We start from the raw sequence: 19,286 nt of genomic DNA, 5'->3' as shown, positions 1-19,286 counted from the left end.
TGCACTTTTATGTGACAGAATTGAGTGTGTCAGTAAACAAATAAATTGTGGTGGTAAATGTCTTAATGACAGGATTTGCATATTGGTCCTAATCTAATGGAGTACGTGAACCGGTTGAAAATGATTTTATGTTGCAGAAAGAAAAGGTGAGGCGAGTTGGGATTAAATTGGTTCGTTTCCAATCGTCGTCGCCATCCATCGTCCCCCCGACCAACCGAAGGACTCATTTTTTAGAATAAATTATGCATGCACATATACCCTCCGAATAAAGGAGAGAACAGCTTTTGCACCCCCAACAAGCGAATATATTTGCAAGAACCTTTGTTCTCATTTGAGCATATGTTGACATCCCGTTATAAATTCGCATGGCTGGGCTGTTCATTCGGGGAGACTTATTATTATTGCACTTAAATGAGAACATTGAGTTCAAACTGATCATCCATCCCTTTAATTTAATTTTTGCCAAATCCGGTTTGCGAAAACCGCAAAGTACCAAAAGCCACAAGAAGAAGAGACGCCATTACTTATTTATTAGGTACTCACACTTTGGATTACGACGACGTTTATCTCGTAATGATCATTAATTGTTGTTGTGTTTTGGACCAAGCAGCGCACAACATTCTGTTTAGTGATATCAAAATCGACGTCCGTCCGTCCGTTCATCCAGCCACATTCGATCTTTTTGAAATGTCGAATCAAGAGTATAATTTTTTACTCGTACTTAATAAATAAGTCCAGAAGAAGCAGCAATAATAGTTGTTGGACTAACTAAGCAACATCACGACCATCATCATCATCCTCCTCATCATACGCATCCTAAATCATGACCATCCATCCATGAGGCGAATGCTAAACACAGTAGCTGGATCCCATTAAATTAAAATTTAAAGTTTTTTGCTCATGCAGGCAGCATACGTAGATTTGGTCATTGTTTTAAACGATCAACACACACAGTGTCTCCGCATTGGGCAAAGTCGAAATCATGGAATAAGATATGCTCCAAGTAATTCTCGACTGGATGGAAGTGACTGATGTGCATGCACTTGTCGAGAGAGAGCCAGGCAGGTATTGTCATAGTCCGAAGGAAGCAGCAGCAACCAACGACCAAATAATGGGCATATCCATGCATGCACTTTTCGAATCCTGACTTTTTTATTTGAAAGGTTCATCTCCTCCATGCTTTCAAAAGAGGGACGACGACGACGACGACGACGGTGAGTGTAAGGTAGGTAGGTAGGTTTGGTAGGTGGTTACTGGTTAGTCGTAAGTACATATATGCATCCAGCGAGTGAGATTACACTACTTGCACGAGATGATGCGATGATGTTACCTCACAAAAATGAATAGAAAGTGTAAAGCCTTTAGTCACCACGAATGGGATGCACTTGGCTCAAGTTTACTCCCAATGCCCAGCCAGTTCCATCTCACACGCTAAATGTTGTTCAACTTTTGGTTTAAACTCGAACGGCTCTTCCAAAGCGAATGTGCTGTGGCGTATTGTCTTCTTCTAGGCGTCGTGATGTAACCAGTGCAAAAATTAAAAATTGTGTCCAGTTATCAACGCCTAAACGATGTCCATGGTCGCACGCGTGGTCAACTTTATCCTGCAGTTTGAGGACGTGGGGAAGTTGAGACGGTCTCATCGGTCACGAAAAGGTTGCATAATTGGATCAATTGGATCAAGTCATTTGTTCCATCGAATTGTGTTGCATAGTGAAAACAGGACATAATTATTGAATGCATCCTCTTTTCCATCGTCGTCTTTTCTATATTGCTGCATGTGGTGCTTAGCTAGTTGCCAGTAAAATAAGAGCATATACATAAAACAACTTTCAACTTTACTCACTCACAAACCTTAACCAAAGCTGAAACTCCATTGCTCTTAAATACGTATTCCACCACCAACAATACATACGTCGACGTATTTACCATCATATCATGGGTCCGAGTGGTGGTAATACTTTGCTTATGGTACTTCTGCTGGCATGAGAAATAAAACTCGACAACATTACGCGAGCGAGGGGCTTTATTACACCAACACTGCACGCCTTTGCAAAGACAATCTCAGCTCAACCTCGGACCTCTCAACAACACAAACTCTCCTCCAGCCTCTCCTCCTCCTCCTCCTCCAACGTTCTCATACCTCCAAAGTCGTCTCCGTTTCCGAACCCACATTTCCTTCCACACTGTCAACCTGTACACACAAAACTGCCCACAAATCATTTACACACATTGTCATTTTTTTTTAAATTTCACAAATTCATGTTGGTCATTTCTTCTTGAGCGAAACTGGACTGATCCTGTTTCACATAACAAACTCTCATTAACGAGTGAGTGAGCTATCCGTTCAACTTGAAAGAAAAGGAGATAGACGTCTCCGATAACTGATCCAATAAGCAGAAAGAACCATCACCCGTGTGATATTAATTAACAAGACGAAAGCAATACATACACAACACAACCCATAAAAGTGATAATAAAATTCAGAGATTAAGAAGAGTTAGTAATGTGAGACGAAGGACTCGTATCTAAATTCGTGACAATCGGTAATCCCCTTTTGAGAACTATTTATTACTATCGTTGTAGTAATTGTCGTCTCTGAAAGTGATCTTGAACTGGAGAAAGAGACCGAGTGAATGAGTGAGTGAATGGATGCACTACTCAAATCTAAGCGTTTGGACAAAGTGAAACGAGCTCTGGGACTCCGTCCTCCTCATCCTCCGAGAACTTGTCTCATCGATATTGACAATAATTTTGGTGACCACCAGCACAAAAATCAACAACCGCCGCCGAACAAAGATCACAAAGAAACTTTTGAAATTTCTCCGGAATCTTCTTCACAACCACCGCAGCACAAATCGTCAACAGCGTCACCTAAAAAGAACTCCATGCTCACCACAACCCTCTTGATGATAACCTCACGACGAAGACGAGAAGAAGATAAGCTCACCCTTCTCATCAATACTTGAGGATCGGAGGCAATAGATAAGCTTATCATTATACATATATACATAGAGAGTATTTAGATACTTTATTTGATCATCACTTCCATACACACACTTTCCTTCTCTTTGTGATGCATACGACGACGTCGATATTATAAATATACAACACACACACTCTCAATTGTAATTAGTAAGTAATGCTAAAGATAATCTCATCCAGCGCATTTTGTAAGGCCAGAATCAAACCGTTTACCTGCATGGGAACCATGTTTATACGAGAGTAGTAGTAGTACGAGTGGGGAGAAGACGGTGTACTAATTGTAACATTTACCTAAGAATTTATTACCAAGATATATTACTAAACCAATTTTAAGCAGATACAATTTAAGGAAAACTATAGCAAAGTACGCACACACACACACACATCACAAGAAGAATATTTAAAACGCTCAACGGCAGTAATTGATAGAGGGATTTGCCCGAGTTAATAAGAAAACCATTCATGTAGACAATCAGTTATCTAGTATTTAATTTCACAACCAAAACCAACACGTCAAGAATTTCCTGGATTCCAAATATATATTTATTTGTTTATTTGTAAAGACAGGAAGGGGAGATTAAGACATATTTGAAGATAAGCTCGTATCGCATCTCACATTAATGTTGGCAAACAATTAGTCTCATCTTCTTTTATGAGTGAGTGAGTGAGTCGTCGTCGTCGTTCATTCGCTGCTCGCATCGCATCGTTCGGAGAAGCTTCTGAGAATCACCTAACAAACAAAGCAAAGTTGAATTACTAGCCTTATCTCATCTTGTCGGAGGAGAGAGAGGATGTGACGACTGCTGCTGCACAGAGAGCCCACAACCGAATGTAACAAGTTTAGCTTATCTCTGTTGATAATTGTGGATTGATAGAAAAGCAGGAGCAGGGAGGCTTGTCGTAGTTTGTGAGCTTGTCGAATGCGATAGGATTGATTGAGGATTGAGTTTATTTAAAGGAGACTGGACTCTTCGTGTATTAGGAGCAAAGAAGAAGCCAGTCTGGTTAGTGATAATCCCTATAAAGCAGTAATCATAAGTAGTCGTAGTAAGTACGTAAGTGAGCAAGTAAAGTAATAGGAGTGCTTATAAGTTAATTGGATGGAGGGATATCATCGAGGAGCAGATAAGATGATGATGGAGTGGGAAGCAGAAGACGAGGAACGAGGGAATGGCAAGAATATTATTAGAGGATCGTCAGTCTGTGGTCGAGAGGCATCACTTCCATCAGTTCGCCAGAGCGGTGTGACGACTTCGCCAATTTCATCTTCTTCTTCGGCTTCTTCCCCCTCTTCGTCGTCGTATGACCATCACGAGCAGCAAGACCAACCCACTGATCTCAGCAAGAAAAAACAAGAAGTGCTCCTCGTACCACCAAAACTGAGGAAACTCAAGCCGATACCGCCGCCCCTTGATCTCAGCATAAACCTGAGCTTACACCACCACCACAACAACCCTCTGGTCACTCAACAGCAGCAACAGCAGTCCCCATCGCCCAGCAAACTCAACGACAAGAATCTTCCGCTCAGGAAACGGTAAGCCAAGCAAAAATAAAAGCAGTTTTTCTCTCTCTTTCATTCATTTTCTTGCCCTACAACCTTTCATTTCATTCCTGCTCTTTCATCTCGTCTCGTTCTCACTCACCCACCACAACCACCACGAGATACGAGAGAATCCCATCCATTCTATCTCTCTCTCCTTCGCCTGGTGTAACAATTTAGTTGGCAGTGGTCAATGATCACTCAGCAGTCAGTCAGCGTGGCGAGGCGAAATGAATCATTCGCATTCTCCTCCTGTGGTGGGCACTCATTCGAAATACTTCCACCTCACTCATTATTTCCGCACTTTTTCACAAACTCAGTCAATCCGCAAGTGGGAGGTCACACTGACGCCGCGCTTATCATGTATTCAGTCACCCAAGAGGACAGTCGCGTGGGTGGGTGGTGACTGACCACGACCTCCGTCCACAGTAGTTTTAGGAGTGAAGAAAATACATAAAAAACGTGGTGGCGTAAGGGTGCCACAGGCCGCAAAAGAGGAATACCACAAGTAAATAGACGCCACGCCGGGCTTAATTCAATTTATTAACAGGAAATAATCACAGGTACTCGATTCCTATATATTTTTATACGTGTAATCCAGCATATACACATAAATACATGATCATCTTCCAGTTTTTTTGTCGTCGTGCGTCAGCTTATCTGGTAAACAATCCTGTACACTCGAGCAAATCTTTTCCCGTAATAAATAAGTAAAATCTCACGGCGAAGAAAGCATTAACAATTAGTGTGACTTTTCCGACCTGCACAAGGACATGAGTGCATTTACTTTTTCAAATATTGTACTGGACTTGTTTATCGTTCTTGATTAATTAACAAAGCTATCGAACCCTGAACCCGCACTGCACAATACTTTACTTACTTCTGCATAGTGACGGGTAGTCGTAGTAAAATTTTTACTACGTTTCAGACTTTTTATGTAAAATTTGAGCAGGTACCTCACTACAGACAAGATTTAATTTAGACGCAAATTGTCCATGTCAAAGGGTGCTCGACTGAATACGAAATTGTAGTAGATCTCTCTGGTGGTTTAGTAAAGCAAACAACGAGTGGACGCATATCAGTGACTGGCATCACCATCCATCTTATTATTAAACTATATTACCGCAAACTTATTAAAGAGATGAAATCTGGTGGCAGCTCGCGAGAGTCGTCGTCGTAGTCGTCGTAGTACACAAGCATTAATTATTATGAAGTAAGCAGTGGAAATATATAATAAAGTTTGGAGGAAGGAAATACCTAAAAGTAGTCGGTCGGGAGCATCTCACGCTTGGCTTGTTGTTTCAAAGCCTGTGGCATGTTATCATCATCAGATTTTTGGTTACCTGTTGCATGTCTGGGCAAAAGTCTAGCCTGCGTGGACCATTATATTATATTATATATATCACTTAATTGGTCGAATACTCGGAATTTGGTGTATGTTGCAGCCAACAATGTGTTCTATTGTTGCTCGTGCTGACTCATTGTATTACATGGTAGACAGTGGTGAATAAGTGTCCATGCGGAAAGGGCAGAGCGGTCATGATCACAAATTTCATAACCTGCGAGAGGAAGTAAGCGACACATCTCCCCGTGTCACCCATTACCCTCGTCATTCATGATCTAAAATGCTTGCCATTGACTCAGATATTTCTTGATCGTCGTCGTCGTCGTCGTCTGCGTTTCTGTTTACGTGATCAGACTTTGATTTGAATCCATTCACAAAAACGCAAAAAGTTGCCCGACCAGAGAGACGCAGACTGTGTGAGAAAGAGAGGAAATGCGAGAATTGGAATTTGGTCCACACAAATCTCGTTTCTCATTGATGCTACCACGCCAGATATGATATACATGTAGCAGCAGCTTAGCTAACTAACCAACCAACCAACTAACTAATGTATGCAACACATGCAAGTGTAGCGTTGAATGTATTTAAATTGCTCGTTAAAATATTTCAGCTGGCATAGCTGGTCTCCCGTCCCAATGAACGGTCAAGAGAATGAGTCGTCGATAGTGCCCTTGTATCCGGACGCAAACAATGCGAGCCCCAAGACAGGTTTGGCAGGTGTTGAGACCGTGATGGCCACGCAACCTAACAACATCACCACAACGGCCCACCACCAAAACCAGTATCACCATCACCATCATCACCACCACCTCCCACCCTACAGCTCCCCAGGGGGACATGGCCACACCTACACCACTTCCGGCAGGTGGCTGGATTTCATCCCCATTTCCACACCCACCATCACCACCACCACCAGCAGCAGCAGCATTACGAACTCGGCCGCACGACTGTCTCACACCTCTCCATCGACAAACAACAATGGTCACATCAACAACGGTCACCATGCTCACAGTGGCACCAACAGCAACGGTGACCTCCAGACGCCAACCCCATTCTACACGCCAAACGAGCCATCTCCAAAGTTCATGAACTCGCCCGTGTTCAGCTACTCAAACCCGGACACGGCCCTTTATCAGGGACCCTTCTCGCCCATGAGGGCCTCCTCCCTCTACCCTCCTCCCAGCAGCCCCTTCACGAATCTCAGTCTCAACTCGCCATTGCTGCCTCCACTGAGCACCCCAGGAGGAAGTGGGGGAAGCGGGGGAGGGAGTTCACTCAACACTCCGACGATAACCTCGATGAGCTCGTCGTCCAGCTCAAACTCGTGTTTCAACATGATTCCCTCCACGCTGCTGAGCCCTGCGCCTTCTCAGGCCAGCACAAACTCGCTCAGCTATGAAGATCTGCACGAAAAGTCGCTCAACTTTTTCCAACCTGCGTGGGGGATTTTCATGGCGGGAACAAAGATACGTTTCGTGACCGGGATGAACTGCATGGATTGGTATCTCGTCGACTTCTTGGCGCAGAGTGGCGAATCATTGGGCCTCAACAAGGGCGAATATGCACCACATGGGCTGGAAGTCAGAAAGGTTAGCACTTTTTAAAAAAATACCAAATCACTCCATTGTCAAATCAGCATCAAGTCGCTATCATCATCTCGTCATTTGATATTTCAATGTGCTTGCCAACCACGTGATGCGACTCTCTCGTCATCATCGTCTCATTATTCGCATGTACATAACAAGTAAATGGTAGCGAAAACACATCTAAAGTAGGTCTTGATCCTAAAATTGAGACGATGTGTCTCGAACTCTACCTCCTCCAAGTCTATGTAATAAGTCTCAAATTACGTCGTAAACATCCTCCTTCAGAGAGCCATAAAAAAGTAGAATAATATGACATGGAATTGACGATCAAGTGGCTGTTCCGAGTTTATAGCCTTTATTCGCGTATAATAAATGATCGATTGCTTTCGTGAGAGAGTATCCGATATCATTTGCACATTTTACATGTCTCATTTTGCTGTCCATCCACCAATCAAAGCCAGACAAGGCAATGCATAATTGTACAATATGCAGTCAATGACTTGGTTGGATGGAATTATTTGGGATTAAATCGAGGAAGTTGCTCGATCTCAATAATAAATAAATAACGACGGGTTTTCCATCTATTCCAAGATGTGTTCCGCCAGCAATAAAGTGTGTCTTATTACATATTTATTTAAGCAGGCAGCAGCACAAGACCAGATAGGGATTTATGTAGGCTAGTCAATCAATTCTTTGTGGCTTGATATAAATTGATGTCAACGCCAGACGGGGATGAGACAAATCTGTGCGATGCTGAACTTAATCTCAAATCTCAAAATCCATATAAAAATGCACCCATATGTACCGACCGAGATACACTTATTTATGTATGCATCCTGTCAAGTCGTCGTCTGCCGTGGCTGCTTCTATTTACTGATTTTTTATTTTATTATATATTTTTTATATCGAATCTAGTTTATTGTGACGAGTTCAGCCAAGGAGAGGATCCAAGTGACCTTTTGCCCAGTTGGCGACCCACATCATCCGACCATCGAAGTCAACTGCGAAGCTGGACATCCATTCATGGTGGAGAAGAAGGGTGAGTCAACAAACCAATTCATCCACCAATTAGCTCCTTGTTCATATGACGCTCGAGTAATCTCCAGCTATTTTGGACTATGAGAAGAAGAGCTAAATATGTACTGCAATAACTCGCTACTTATTTGCTAGTTCTCCTCTATGCATTCTTCTTATCAGAGGCGGAAGTCTTACGGACCAGAAATTTAGTGTCCATAAAAGTCTTTCTTTTAGCCCTAAGAATAAATAATCTCTTTTGCAAACGCACTTCTCTCTTCTCTTAAAATAAAGCAAAGAAAAAGAAGAACAATGATTGAATGATTATTTTCTTTACTTACATAAATGTAAATGGCCAACTAAGAGTTCTTTTTGCTCAGTTAGTTTACATAGTTTGTTTAGGTTTTGATCCTTATCTCTCGCAGACTTTTTTTTCAAAAGTTTTCCATATATTTCTATTATCTCGACTCATTGATTTATTTTTATGATTGGCCATAATTTTGCAAGACAATCGAGCCACTCAATACTGAAAACTTGTAATGCTTGACTCTGTGTCTGTTTTGCAGGACAACCGACGTGGTGTGCAGTGAAACCCGAAGTGTTTCAAGAGATTTATGGGACCCAATGCCAACTGCTCGAGTGTGGGGACATTTGTCTCAACATCTCGGCTCGAAGTCCTAATCATGCTAATAACCATAGTCAACCCCAGTACCAGACCATTCAACATCATCAGCAACATCATCAGCAACATCCGCAACATTCAGCATTTCCTTCGCACATCAATCACAATGGGAACAATAATGGACATCAACTGCAGCAACAACAGCAGCAGCAGCAGCAAATTCAGTCCATTAAAATGGAACCAATTGATGAGAAGCCCGTTCCAATCTCAGTGGTGCCACAAACTCATCACCTCGTAATGCAGACCGCTTCCATGAACAGCAACAACTCGAATCCTGCTGGGTGCCCAAGTAGCAATAACGCTAATAACAGCAGTAATAATAATAATGGGGGGCTACATGTCTCATCAATGAATATCAATTCATCAGCAACGATGAATAGTCGTAAAACATTTGCCAGTCCCACGTCCAACTCACCTGCAAAAAAGGCCAAAGAAAGCAAGCCCAAGAAAGCGAGTAATGCTGCGGGGAACAACAATCCTGGAGAGAACAAGGGACGGCGACCGATGAACGGGTTTCTCCTCTTTGCCAAGGACAAGAGACCCGAATTGATTCAAATGTATCCTGGAAAAGATAACAGGTAGGTTATTCATGGTTGTTATTTTTTGTATGCAAATTTTTAAGAAACATTGTGCAATAAATGCCATGTTCTCTGACTAATTTTCTAGGTCAATTAGTGTGCTGTTGGGGGAGGCGTGGCAAACTCTGGATCCCACAGAACGGGAAAAGTACTCGCTGAACGCCAAAGTCCGTGCGGAAGAGCAGAAGCGGATTCATCCAGATTGTTGGAAACGGAAAAGGTCACAGTCGATTAATTCTTAAATCATTTTATTTGTTTGACGATAATATGAAAATATATTTATTGCTTAATCAATCAAATTCAAGCTTATTTAATGAAGATCTCTGTAATATCCTAAGTGTTTTGTGGTCGTAGGCTAACTAAAAGTATATACGATTATTGTTACTATAATTTGTTAATTTTTGTACTTATTTGTTAATCTGTATAATATTGACCTTTGCTTCTCTTGGTTTATATAAACTTGTCGTTTTGGTTGGTTTACTTTTAGCTTATATAGTTTTATCATTATTACTTAGTTTTACTCTTTTTGTTATCGGCATGGTCCGTTCGACTGTAGAATAGAATAGTTCCGTAAGTAGTACGCACTTTGGTGATTTTTTTGTTCCCTTTGAAAAATGAAGTGAGAAATTGCGATGATTCAGTTTAAGAAAGAGAAAGATTTATGCACAGAATGCAATCAGAGGACGACAGGGTGTTCTTCTTCTCGTAACAAGAAATGAAAGCGCCATGCATGCTGTTACTGGACTCCGACATTTAAATATGCATACAACTTCCCATCATCTTCCATTAATAACTGTATGCAAGTGGTGGAGGAGTCTATATACTTTACTCCTTGGTAATTTGCGCCATAGTTGAACTAATAACATTATTGGCGCAAGTTGATAACGAAGGAAGTATAAGCAGCAATCATAGTGGATTTTGATACCTTGTTCGACTTGCCAACTATATAAAAATTGCAATATATATAACCAATTGTGTCTTCCAGTAGTTTAGTCAATGTGATACTGATACACTTTTCGAGAAATTTGACAATCACACAAAACTTTCAATATTCCCATTTCACACAAAGAATGAGAGTAAATGAGTGCAAATATTTATTCTCGTACATAAATACAACAAATGATCGTGTCTTTCATTCATCAATCTAAATATTTCACGATTTTAAATTTTACAAACTACATATTTATGAAACACTTAATTTATAAAAATAAATAAACATAGAACGTTTAAGAAATTTACGAGTTTAGTTCAAGGATCTCGACTTGGTAGAAAATAATATAAAAATATTTATACATACAAGTTTGTCATTTGTGGAATATTTTATATCATCAAACTCTTTTCACTAAATAAAATCTCAATTTGTTCAAGAACAAAATATTAAAACAAAATCGCATTATTCTTAAACATGCCACATATTTAATACCTAACATAAGCACAAATGGGTGGGTGTGCATACTACACCAAATGAATGCTATCATAATATTTACCTAATATTTATCACAAAATAACATAAGAAATAGATTATTATGTCGACTATATATTTTTAGGCTGATGATGGATCTCGGGGGTTGGTGCCTTAAGTTGTGTCAAGAGCAAGTAGCAACTTCCTTGCTATTTCTAGTACTTACAGATGTGTAGCTTAATTGTACAGGATTTATATGAGGCCATGCAGACGCTGATAAATAGTGACGTATGTAAAATATTTAAGTGAGACGACTTGTAAGAGAAAGAATGTTGCATATGTTGAGTAATAAATGTATTACATGAATTAAATGTGTACGACACAACATTCAAGTTGGTTTTGTTTCATAATTAACTATTTATTGATTCAAATTAACTGAATGAAATGAACATGCATCGCAGTAGAACATACACCTACATACATGTAATAAATTTGACTCCACATTTTTACGGCACCAGACAATAGACAGTGGACACGTAACGTTAAAGCTCTTTGTAATCGCATTCAAACTTGGTTTTACTGTCAAAAGTTTTTGATTGGCACTTTTTTATCCATTTTTTATCCTACGCATACATAAATGTTACTACATACTGATTGTTCTAAAAATTATCGTTGTGTCTAGTATTGCACCGTTTTATATAGTCTTTGGAAATATTTTTTCTATTGATTTGGCTATAGATTGACATAACTTGATGGCTTTAGTATTTAGAGATTCTGTCGTCATTATCGTCGTGAATCAGGTCTCGGCGTATTACAGTATTGTCTATTTTCCATTATTGGTGTTAGCATCTGTTCCGGATGGCTCATGTGGGGCTGGCAATTTTTCCCATGAGGGTTCCACGCCCCAAATCTCACGAGCATATTCTGCGATTGTCCTATCACTGGAGAATTTTCCGGATGAGGCAATATTGTGAATTGCCATTCTTGTCCAGAGCTCTTGATTCTGTAAGAAAAAAATTACATGAAACCTCCAGTTTAAAAGTGTCCAAAAAAATAAATAAATCGAAACGTATGCGACCACCGCACAAACCTACCAGATAAGTCTCGTTGACCTTATCTTGGCTTTTGATGTATGCATCAAAATCTGCCAAGGTGAAGAATCTGTCCCATTTCAGCAAAATGTCCGCAATATGAGAAAACTCTTTTGGGTTTTGTGGACTAAAAAATCCGTTCGCAATTTGGTCAACGCACAACTTTAGTTCTGGATTGGCATTGTAGTATTTGTTAGCGTCGTAACCATCTCGCTTCAGCTTCTCCACGTCATCCCAAAGCATCCCAAAGATGAAAATGTTTTTCATTCCCATTTCTTCGGCCATCTCAACATTTGCACTGCAAAATGATGTCGATATTTATACCGTGCAATTAAAATGCGTTTATGTAAATAATTAAGCCAAATTCTTACCCATCCATTGTTCCAATCGTGAGGGCACCATTCAGCTGTAATTTTAATGGACAATTATTATACCATCATTAAAAGTGGTCCTGCTAGATATTACCGATATCTTACTAAACATTACTATGTACATATTTATCACTTACCATGAATTTCATGTTACCAGTTCCACTGGCTTCAGTTCCTGCCGTTGAAATCTGTTGGCTAAGGTCCGCGGCGGGTATAATTTTTTCAGCCAGCGTGACACGATAGTTCTCCAAGTAAATGACCTTCAACTTGTCTCCCACGACTGGATCGTTATTCACAACATTCGCAATGGCACAAATGAGCTTAATGATAAGCTTGGCTTGATGATATCCTGGGGCAGCCTTTGAAATAAACAAACAAATATGTGTATTATTATGACTCGAGATATTTACATTTGTAAAATTGCGGAAGTTACCTTTCCTCCAATCATCACAGTTCGTGGGACAAATTTTCCAGTAGGGTTGCGCTTAATTCTGTTGTACATTGTGATAATATGGAGCGCGTTGAGAAGTTGTCGTTTGTATTCATGAATTCGTTTGACTTGGATGTCAAAAATTGAGCCGGGATTGATTTTGACGCCGTATTCGGTCTCTAAAAATGCTGCCACCCTCATTTTGTTTTCCTGTTTGACTGTCTGAATATTACGATGGAAGGCGGGGTCCTTGTCCCACTTTTTGAGCTGAACTAGTTGGTCCAAGTGAACGGTCCAAGTCTCTCCAATTTTCTAAATTTCGTGCAAAACAATGAGTCTTATATATAAAAGTCTTGCAGTGACCAAGCAATTACACAAACCTCTGCAATAACATCAGACAAACTAGGATTGCACAAAAGTAGCCAACGACGTGGAGTTATTCCGTTAGTTTTATTCTGAAATCGTTCTGGGAACATTTCATAGAAATCCTTGAACAAATCGGTCTTTAGAATTTCAGAGTGAATCGCAGCTACTCCGTTGACAGCATGGGATCCCACGATTGATAAGAAAGCCATGTTAATTCGCTTTTCGCCCTCTTCTTCAACCATCGACATCCTTCGCATGCGGTCCATATCGCCAGGAAACTTTTTATGGACTTCCTACATCCATAAGTAATTCATTCATTAGTAATTCATTGTATTCAAAACCTATCAGTACAGCTTTGCTTAGCCCGAACCAGGAATGATTAGTAAACCAGTGTTTGTCAGTAGTTTTCTATAAAATTCCATCAATCCTTCGTATTACTAGGCTCCAAATTCTAAAACTATTTACTATCCCTTCCCTTGACTCCTTCCTAGTGGAGGTCGTCTCTATACCCCCCTGGTTAATTTTTGTTCATATTTAACTTCATATTATTTCGTGAAAAAGCAGGATGGATCTCTGGTCCAAATTTCAGCTTTCTATGTTAATTTCTAAAATTCGGTGTGGGTCACCCCATAGGGTCGCTCTAGATAAAAATTTTACCAATTTCATGTCATATTCTTCCATTAGGACCCATAAGCAACCTCTCCACCAAATTTCAGCTCGATATGACGATTTTGACAAATCAGTATGGGCTACCCCATAGGGTCCCTCAAGATGAAAATTTTTCCAACTTGAACTCATTTTTAGCCCGAGTCAGGGCTTATGTAACGGTCACGTCCGTCTGTCCGTCTGACTGTCTTGCGATAACTGTCGTAAAACTAATCCGATCGACTTGAAATTTTGCACACATGTAGTATGGGCCAAATGAGGACTTAAGTTCGAAGATGGGCGAAATCAGTCAAGTGGTTGACCGGTGGGGGTCATATAGGTGGGTGGGGTATTATGCACCAAAATTTCAAAATTGTCGTATAAAGCTTAAATGTGGTACAGAGGTTGATAACGGTTTGTAATTAAAGAATATAAAGTAAAATTTCAAGAAATTTGTGTGTGGAGGGATCCTAGGGGGTGACCCATGCCGATTTTTAAAACTCGTCCAATCGAGCTGAAATTTGGTGTAGGGATTGTTAGATGTAACTAATAGCAGAATATGAATTGAAATTTAAACATTTTTGTCTGGAGAGATCCTGTTAAGTGACCCATACCGATTTTACAAATTCATACAATCGAGCTGTGGTAGAGAAATTGGTAAAGGCTCGTAATGGAACAATATGAATTAAAATCAGAAAAATTTTCATGTGAGGGACCCTACTGGGTGACCCATACGGATTTGTTTTAATCGTCGTATCGAACCGCAAGTTGTTACATATGCTGCAAATTGCTACTAATTTAAGAATGTGAATTTTAAATGAAAACATTAATTTTTATTTTAAAAATATTGATATGCATTTACGATAAAATTTCGTGCAATCAAGTCGGATTGGGTCATAACCACAACTTGCCTGACTCGGGCTATATCAAGTCTGCACTGTAGGTTTTATCTATTAGGAGCCATTAGCAACCTCTGTGCCAAATTTGAGCTTTCTATGACGATTTTGAAATTTTGGTGCATAATACCCCACCCACTCCGATGACCCCCACCGGTCAACCACTGGACCAATGTCACCCATCTTCGAACTCGTTTCCTAACTTTGTCCAATATGCATATGGTAAAAATTTCAAGTCAATCGGTCAACTCGTTCGAGAGTTATCGAAAGACAGACAGACAGACAGACAGACAGACAGACGGACATGACAATTACATAAGCCCTGGTTCGGGCTAAAAAGTAGACATGGATGGCACGATTTTTTAAATCTCCGACCGTTAGAGTAAAGTTGTACCTGGAGGAAGAGGTGGTTGATGTGATAGATGATTTCCAAGTGTCGTGGTAAAATATTCTGCAACATTACACATGTCCAGCGCTCCAAGGCTTCTGGCAAAATTGTGTGATTGGTGTAGGCGCAACTTTTCACAGTGAGTTCCCACGCCTGGAAGAAGAGTTCAATTCAATATTATTATTAGGTCGGAAAATGATAACTAGAAAAGGTTAAGGCTCGAACCTTGTCCCAAGTGAGGCCTTCGACATCGATTAAAATTCGCATCAACTCTGGAATTGCGAGTGACGGATGAGTATCATTAAGCTGGATGGCAACTTTAGTGGGAAGTAAATCCATATTTGTTCGGGTGGCTTCTCTGGATCCAAAATTTGAATTTTTAAACCGTCGAATGATATCCTGAATAAGTACAGAATGATTTGTTTGGTTATTCTTCACGTACAATTATTCACACACACAATTTAGTATCATACATTTAGGGTGGCTGCCACCATGAAGTATTCCTGCTTCAAACGAAGTTCCTTCCCCTCAAAGAAGTTGTCGTTGGGGTACAATACTCGGGAAATATTTTCAGCCAAGTTCCGATCCAGAACGGCTTGAATATAGTCTCCATCATTGACTAAAACATGGCCAAGTTATACTTAGGAGGGGAGCTTGCGAGGTTGATAATAACAGATCCTGATGCCCTTTGGATATGTGGTAGGGACCTATGAGTGTACTAAAACCCTGAAGTGGTTTGACTCCATGGCCACGTTTGCGCCCGCCACACCCACTCAAAAATGCCCAAAAACCGCTTTCGCTCCAGTTTTCACTCACTCAAATCCACGCCAAAAATCCAATTTTGCTCGGATTTTGAAATTTCTTTCACCATTACACTCCCAGATAGTTGCTTTCTTCAATTCGATATCAAACTCAATATTTTCGAAATTATTAGTATTTTTAAAATTTAAAATTCTGAATGAGCAATGTTGTAGTAATCAACAACGCAAATTATGCCTGCGAAATAATCATCATCAAAATTGAGATTGACATTGGATTGAAGAAAGCAACTATCTGGGAGTGTAATGGTGAAAGAAATTTCAAAATCCGAGCAAAATTGGATTTTTGGCGTGGATTTGAGTGAGTGAAAACTGGAGTGAAAGCGGTTTTTGGGCATTTTTGAGTGGGTGTGGCGGGCGCAAACGTGGCTATGGAGTCAAACCACTTCAGGGTTTTAGTACACTCATAGGACCCTACCACATATCCAAAGGGCATCAGGATCTGTTATTATCAACCTCACAAGCTCCCCTCCTTAGTGCATGATGGTACATACGACGCTCACCCAATAAGACATTTAATTCTTACAGAAACGAAGGTTGAATTCAACAGGTGACTTTGCGGACCAGAGTCGAAGATTGTTGACGACATTGTTTTTGTATCCAGGAATAGGATTGTCGTACGGCAGTGCAAGCACTTTCTGCAATTAGACGTATGTATAGAGTTGCATTATTCGTGCATATGCAATTTGCGAGATAATAGTTAGTTACTTGGGTATCCACCCATCTGCGTCCTCCTTTCGGATTGTCCTCAACCCTCCCATAGAAGTTGACTATATTTCCGGTTAAAATAAAATTGCACATAAATAAATCATTTTCACTATCTTGAAATAAGAGCGTACCTGGAACCATGTACTCGGGCCTGGCTTTCTCCCAAGGGCATCCATAACGTAACCAGTCATCGGGTTCCTCAATCTGCTCCCCATTGCGAATTCGTTGAGCGAAAATTCCGTACTCGTAGCGGATTCCGTAGCCATACGCGGCCAACCCCAGAGTGGCCATTGAGTCAAGAAAGCAAGCGGCCAAACGACCCAACCCCCCGTTGCCCAGACCCGCATCTGTTTATTACAGTTAAGAATCTTCAATGTTTGGCATGAGCAGAGCATTTTGATAAATGTGATTCGAGATTTTGTAAAGCATTCTGATGTCGGGAAGCAGAGTTGAAAAGTGATGAATTAATAATATTCCTATAGCATAGTAGTCGTACCTTCCTCCATTTCTTGAAGTTCCTCAATGTCCAGACCCAGCTATGGAATACATACATCGAGAATATTAATATTCAGTCAAGGTCAAATTATGTCACTTGCTTGCTTGTTCGTTATGTAATCTTAATCTCTCATGTCTGGCTTGGCCGCTTAGACAGCCACACACACATAAAAATATACATATGCACATCTGTACATATTCACACACGTTCAATAGAGCCAAACCAGCCACTTTTAGGTATCTTGTTTGTGTGTATCATCAGATGGAAATGTCAAACCAATTCATATGCATTTTATTTCGCTGTTATGTCAAATCTACTACCAAGAAGGAAGTTTATAAAATTTTAAATTGAAGTAAAAACACGTATGTACCTGGTACATGGCTTCATCACAAGCAGATTGGATGCCCAGATTTCCCATCGTATTGCATAGGGATCGGCCCATATAGAATTCCAGAGACAGATAATAAATCCTCTGAAATTAGAATTTGATCAGTTTTAGTAAAGTTTGTGGGACGTTATATGAAGAAATTTTGATATGAAAATGTCGTTAGATTGAACTCACCTTGGGGTCATTTTCGTACCAGTACTGCTGGGTGCGAATCCACCTCGAGGTCAAGTGGTCCTTGACGGAGTGTGCGAGAGCAAAGTAGTAGTCTCGCGTAGTGGACACGTTCCTGTCCTTGACCAGAGTGTAGTGCAAATGCCGATTAAATGTCTTCTTAATATTGGCCACATTTTCGACTTGGGCGATCCCACGAACACTGATTTGCTTCCGACGCTCATGCTCCTCATCTCTGACACATTGAGACGCCATTCTAGAGAAAATTGATGCAAATTTTGACAGAAAAATTCACACATTTTAAAATTAATATTGCTTGATTTCTGCATATGCACATAAATATGTACCTGCTGCTGTAACAAAGCGACCGGTATCGGCTGTGAAGATCCGGGCACTAACTCTTGGACTGGACTGCACCTAAATTCGTAGACAAGCGATGAAAAATGATTGCTTTTCCAATTTGATGGCAATTACAATTATGAGGACTCACTTGTTGAGAGTATTGTCGTCGTCTTCTTCTTGTGGCACGGATTGAAGAGCTGATGAAGATCAGGAGTGAAGCAGATGTAAAGAAGGAGGCAATGTTTCAAGGATGTTCGTTCCTTGTTCTGTGTAAAAGCTGGTTCTTGCTCTCTCATATCCTCGGTACAAGTCGACTCTGAACGACCAAGTGTAATATTGGGAGTCAAAGTCAAGTTCTCATCTCCTATGCACATTCATACAAATCTGCCCCGGAGAATAATAATAATGTCATGTTATAAGAAGAAGCAAGCAGCGTATTTATTTGCATGTACGTACGTATGGACGTGTTCAGTGTGTTAAATAGAATTAGTATAGTTAAATGGTTTTCGTGTAGCTTTTGCCTGAGCGGACGTTCAAGTTGGAATCAACATTTATCTGTGATTAACTTGGAAGCAAACCCTGTTAGAAGGTCGATGTCATCGATACTCTATAATTTGCATGTACTGAAATCTGTCTGCCTCCTTAATCATGGAATATGCACTATCTCATGGAGAGATCAATAAGAAATAATAGATTTAGGCAAGCTTGTGTTATGAATGACTGTATATCAGCCCACGATTTTTTTCACAGATTTTACAAATACAGAGAACAGAGATGTGCTTGTATTTTATTTACATTTCCATTTACTCAAATAAGAATTGGAAATTGTATCGTAGCCAAATCCTGAAATGAACAAATGGGAAATGATCATCTTGCCAAATGCATGTGTATTTTCAGGATTGCACTGTCAACCGTTTCTGTACTTTAGGAAAGTCCATGTATCCGCACAATCAAGGGGTCAAAACTCCAATCGAATCTATGCATGCATACATTTAAATGTAGATCATTGTCACACTCTTCTTATCTTTGATACACGAAATAAGA

General features: G+C 40.2%; 2 protein-coding genes across 3 annotated transcripts; one reads left to right on the top strand and one right to left on the bottom strand.

Annotated features, from left to right (window-relative positions):
• The first annotated feature begins 1,951 nt into the window (after positions 1–1,951).
• LOC110842864 (HMG box-containing protein 1) lies at positions 1,952–11,118 on the top strand. Of its 2 annotated transcripts, none has more exons than XM_022088706.2 (5): positions 1,952–4,519; positions 6,481–7,459; positions 8,372–8,495; positions 9,037–9,730; positions 9,819–11,118. In XM_022088706.2, the coding sequence occupies exons 1-5, from the start codon at positions 4,086–4,088 to the stop codon at positions 9,970–9,972; spliced, it is 2,385 nt and encodes a 794-aa protein (XP_021944398.1). In that variant the 5' UTR covers positions 1,952–4,085; the 3' UTR covers positions 9,973–11,118. The 2 variants fall into 2 exon arrangements, with proteins under 2 accessions (XP_021944398.1, XP_021944399.1); XM_022088707.2 differs by lacking the exon at positions 1,952–4,519 and adding an exon at positions 4,556–5,088.
• A 407-nt stretch (positions 11,119–11,525) lies between these two features.
• Positions 11,526–18,547, bottom strand: LOC110842862 (glycogen phosphorylase). Its single transcript, XM_022088703.2, has 17 exons — positions 18,391–18,547; positions 18,248–18,317; positions 17,904–18,156; positions 17,712–17,813; positions 17,342–17,381; positions 16,977–17,192; positions 16,846–16,907; positions 16,664–16,775; positions 15,793–15,938; positions 15,545–15,718; positions 15,326–15,472; positions 13,405–13,683; positions 13,028–13,336; positions 12,732–12,953; positions 12,595–12,629; positions 12,227–12,521; positions 11,526–12,135 (listed from the first exon to the last, which is right to left on the bottom strand). The coding sequence occupies exons 3-17, from the start codon at positions 18,153–18,155 to the stop codon at positions 11,956–11,958; spliced, it is 2,571 nt and encodes an 856-aa protein (XP_021944395.1). The 5' UTR covers position 18,156; positions 18,248–18,317; positions 18,391–18,547; the 3' UTR covers positions 11,526–11,955.
• Positions 18,548–19,286: the final 739 nt, after the last annotated feature.

The sequence above is a fragment of the Folsomia candida genome, unplaced genomic scaffold (genome assembly GCF_002217175.1).
Source record: "Folsomia candida strain VU population unplaced genomic scaffold, ASM221717v1 Fcan01_Sc002, whole genome shotgun sequence".
In the NCBI taxonomy this organism is placed as follows: Eukaryota; Metazoa; Arthropoda; class Collembola; order Entomobryomorpha; family Isotomidae; genus Folsomia; species Folsomia candida.
The sequence above is the reverse complement of the archived record's forward strand: the minus strand, read 5'-3'. Positions and strand labels throughout refer to the sequence as shown.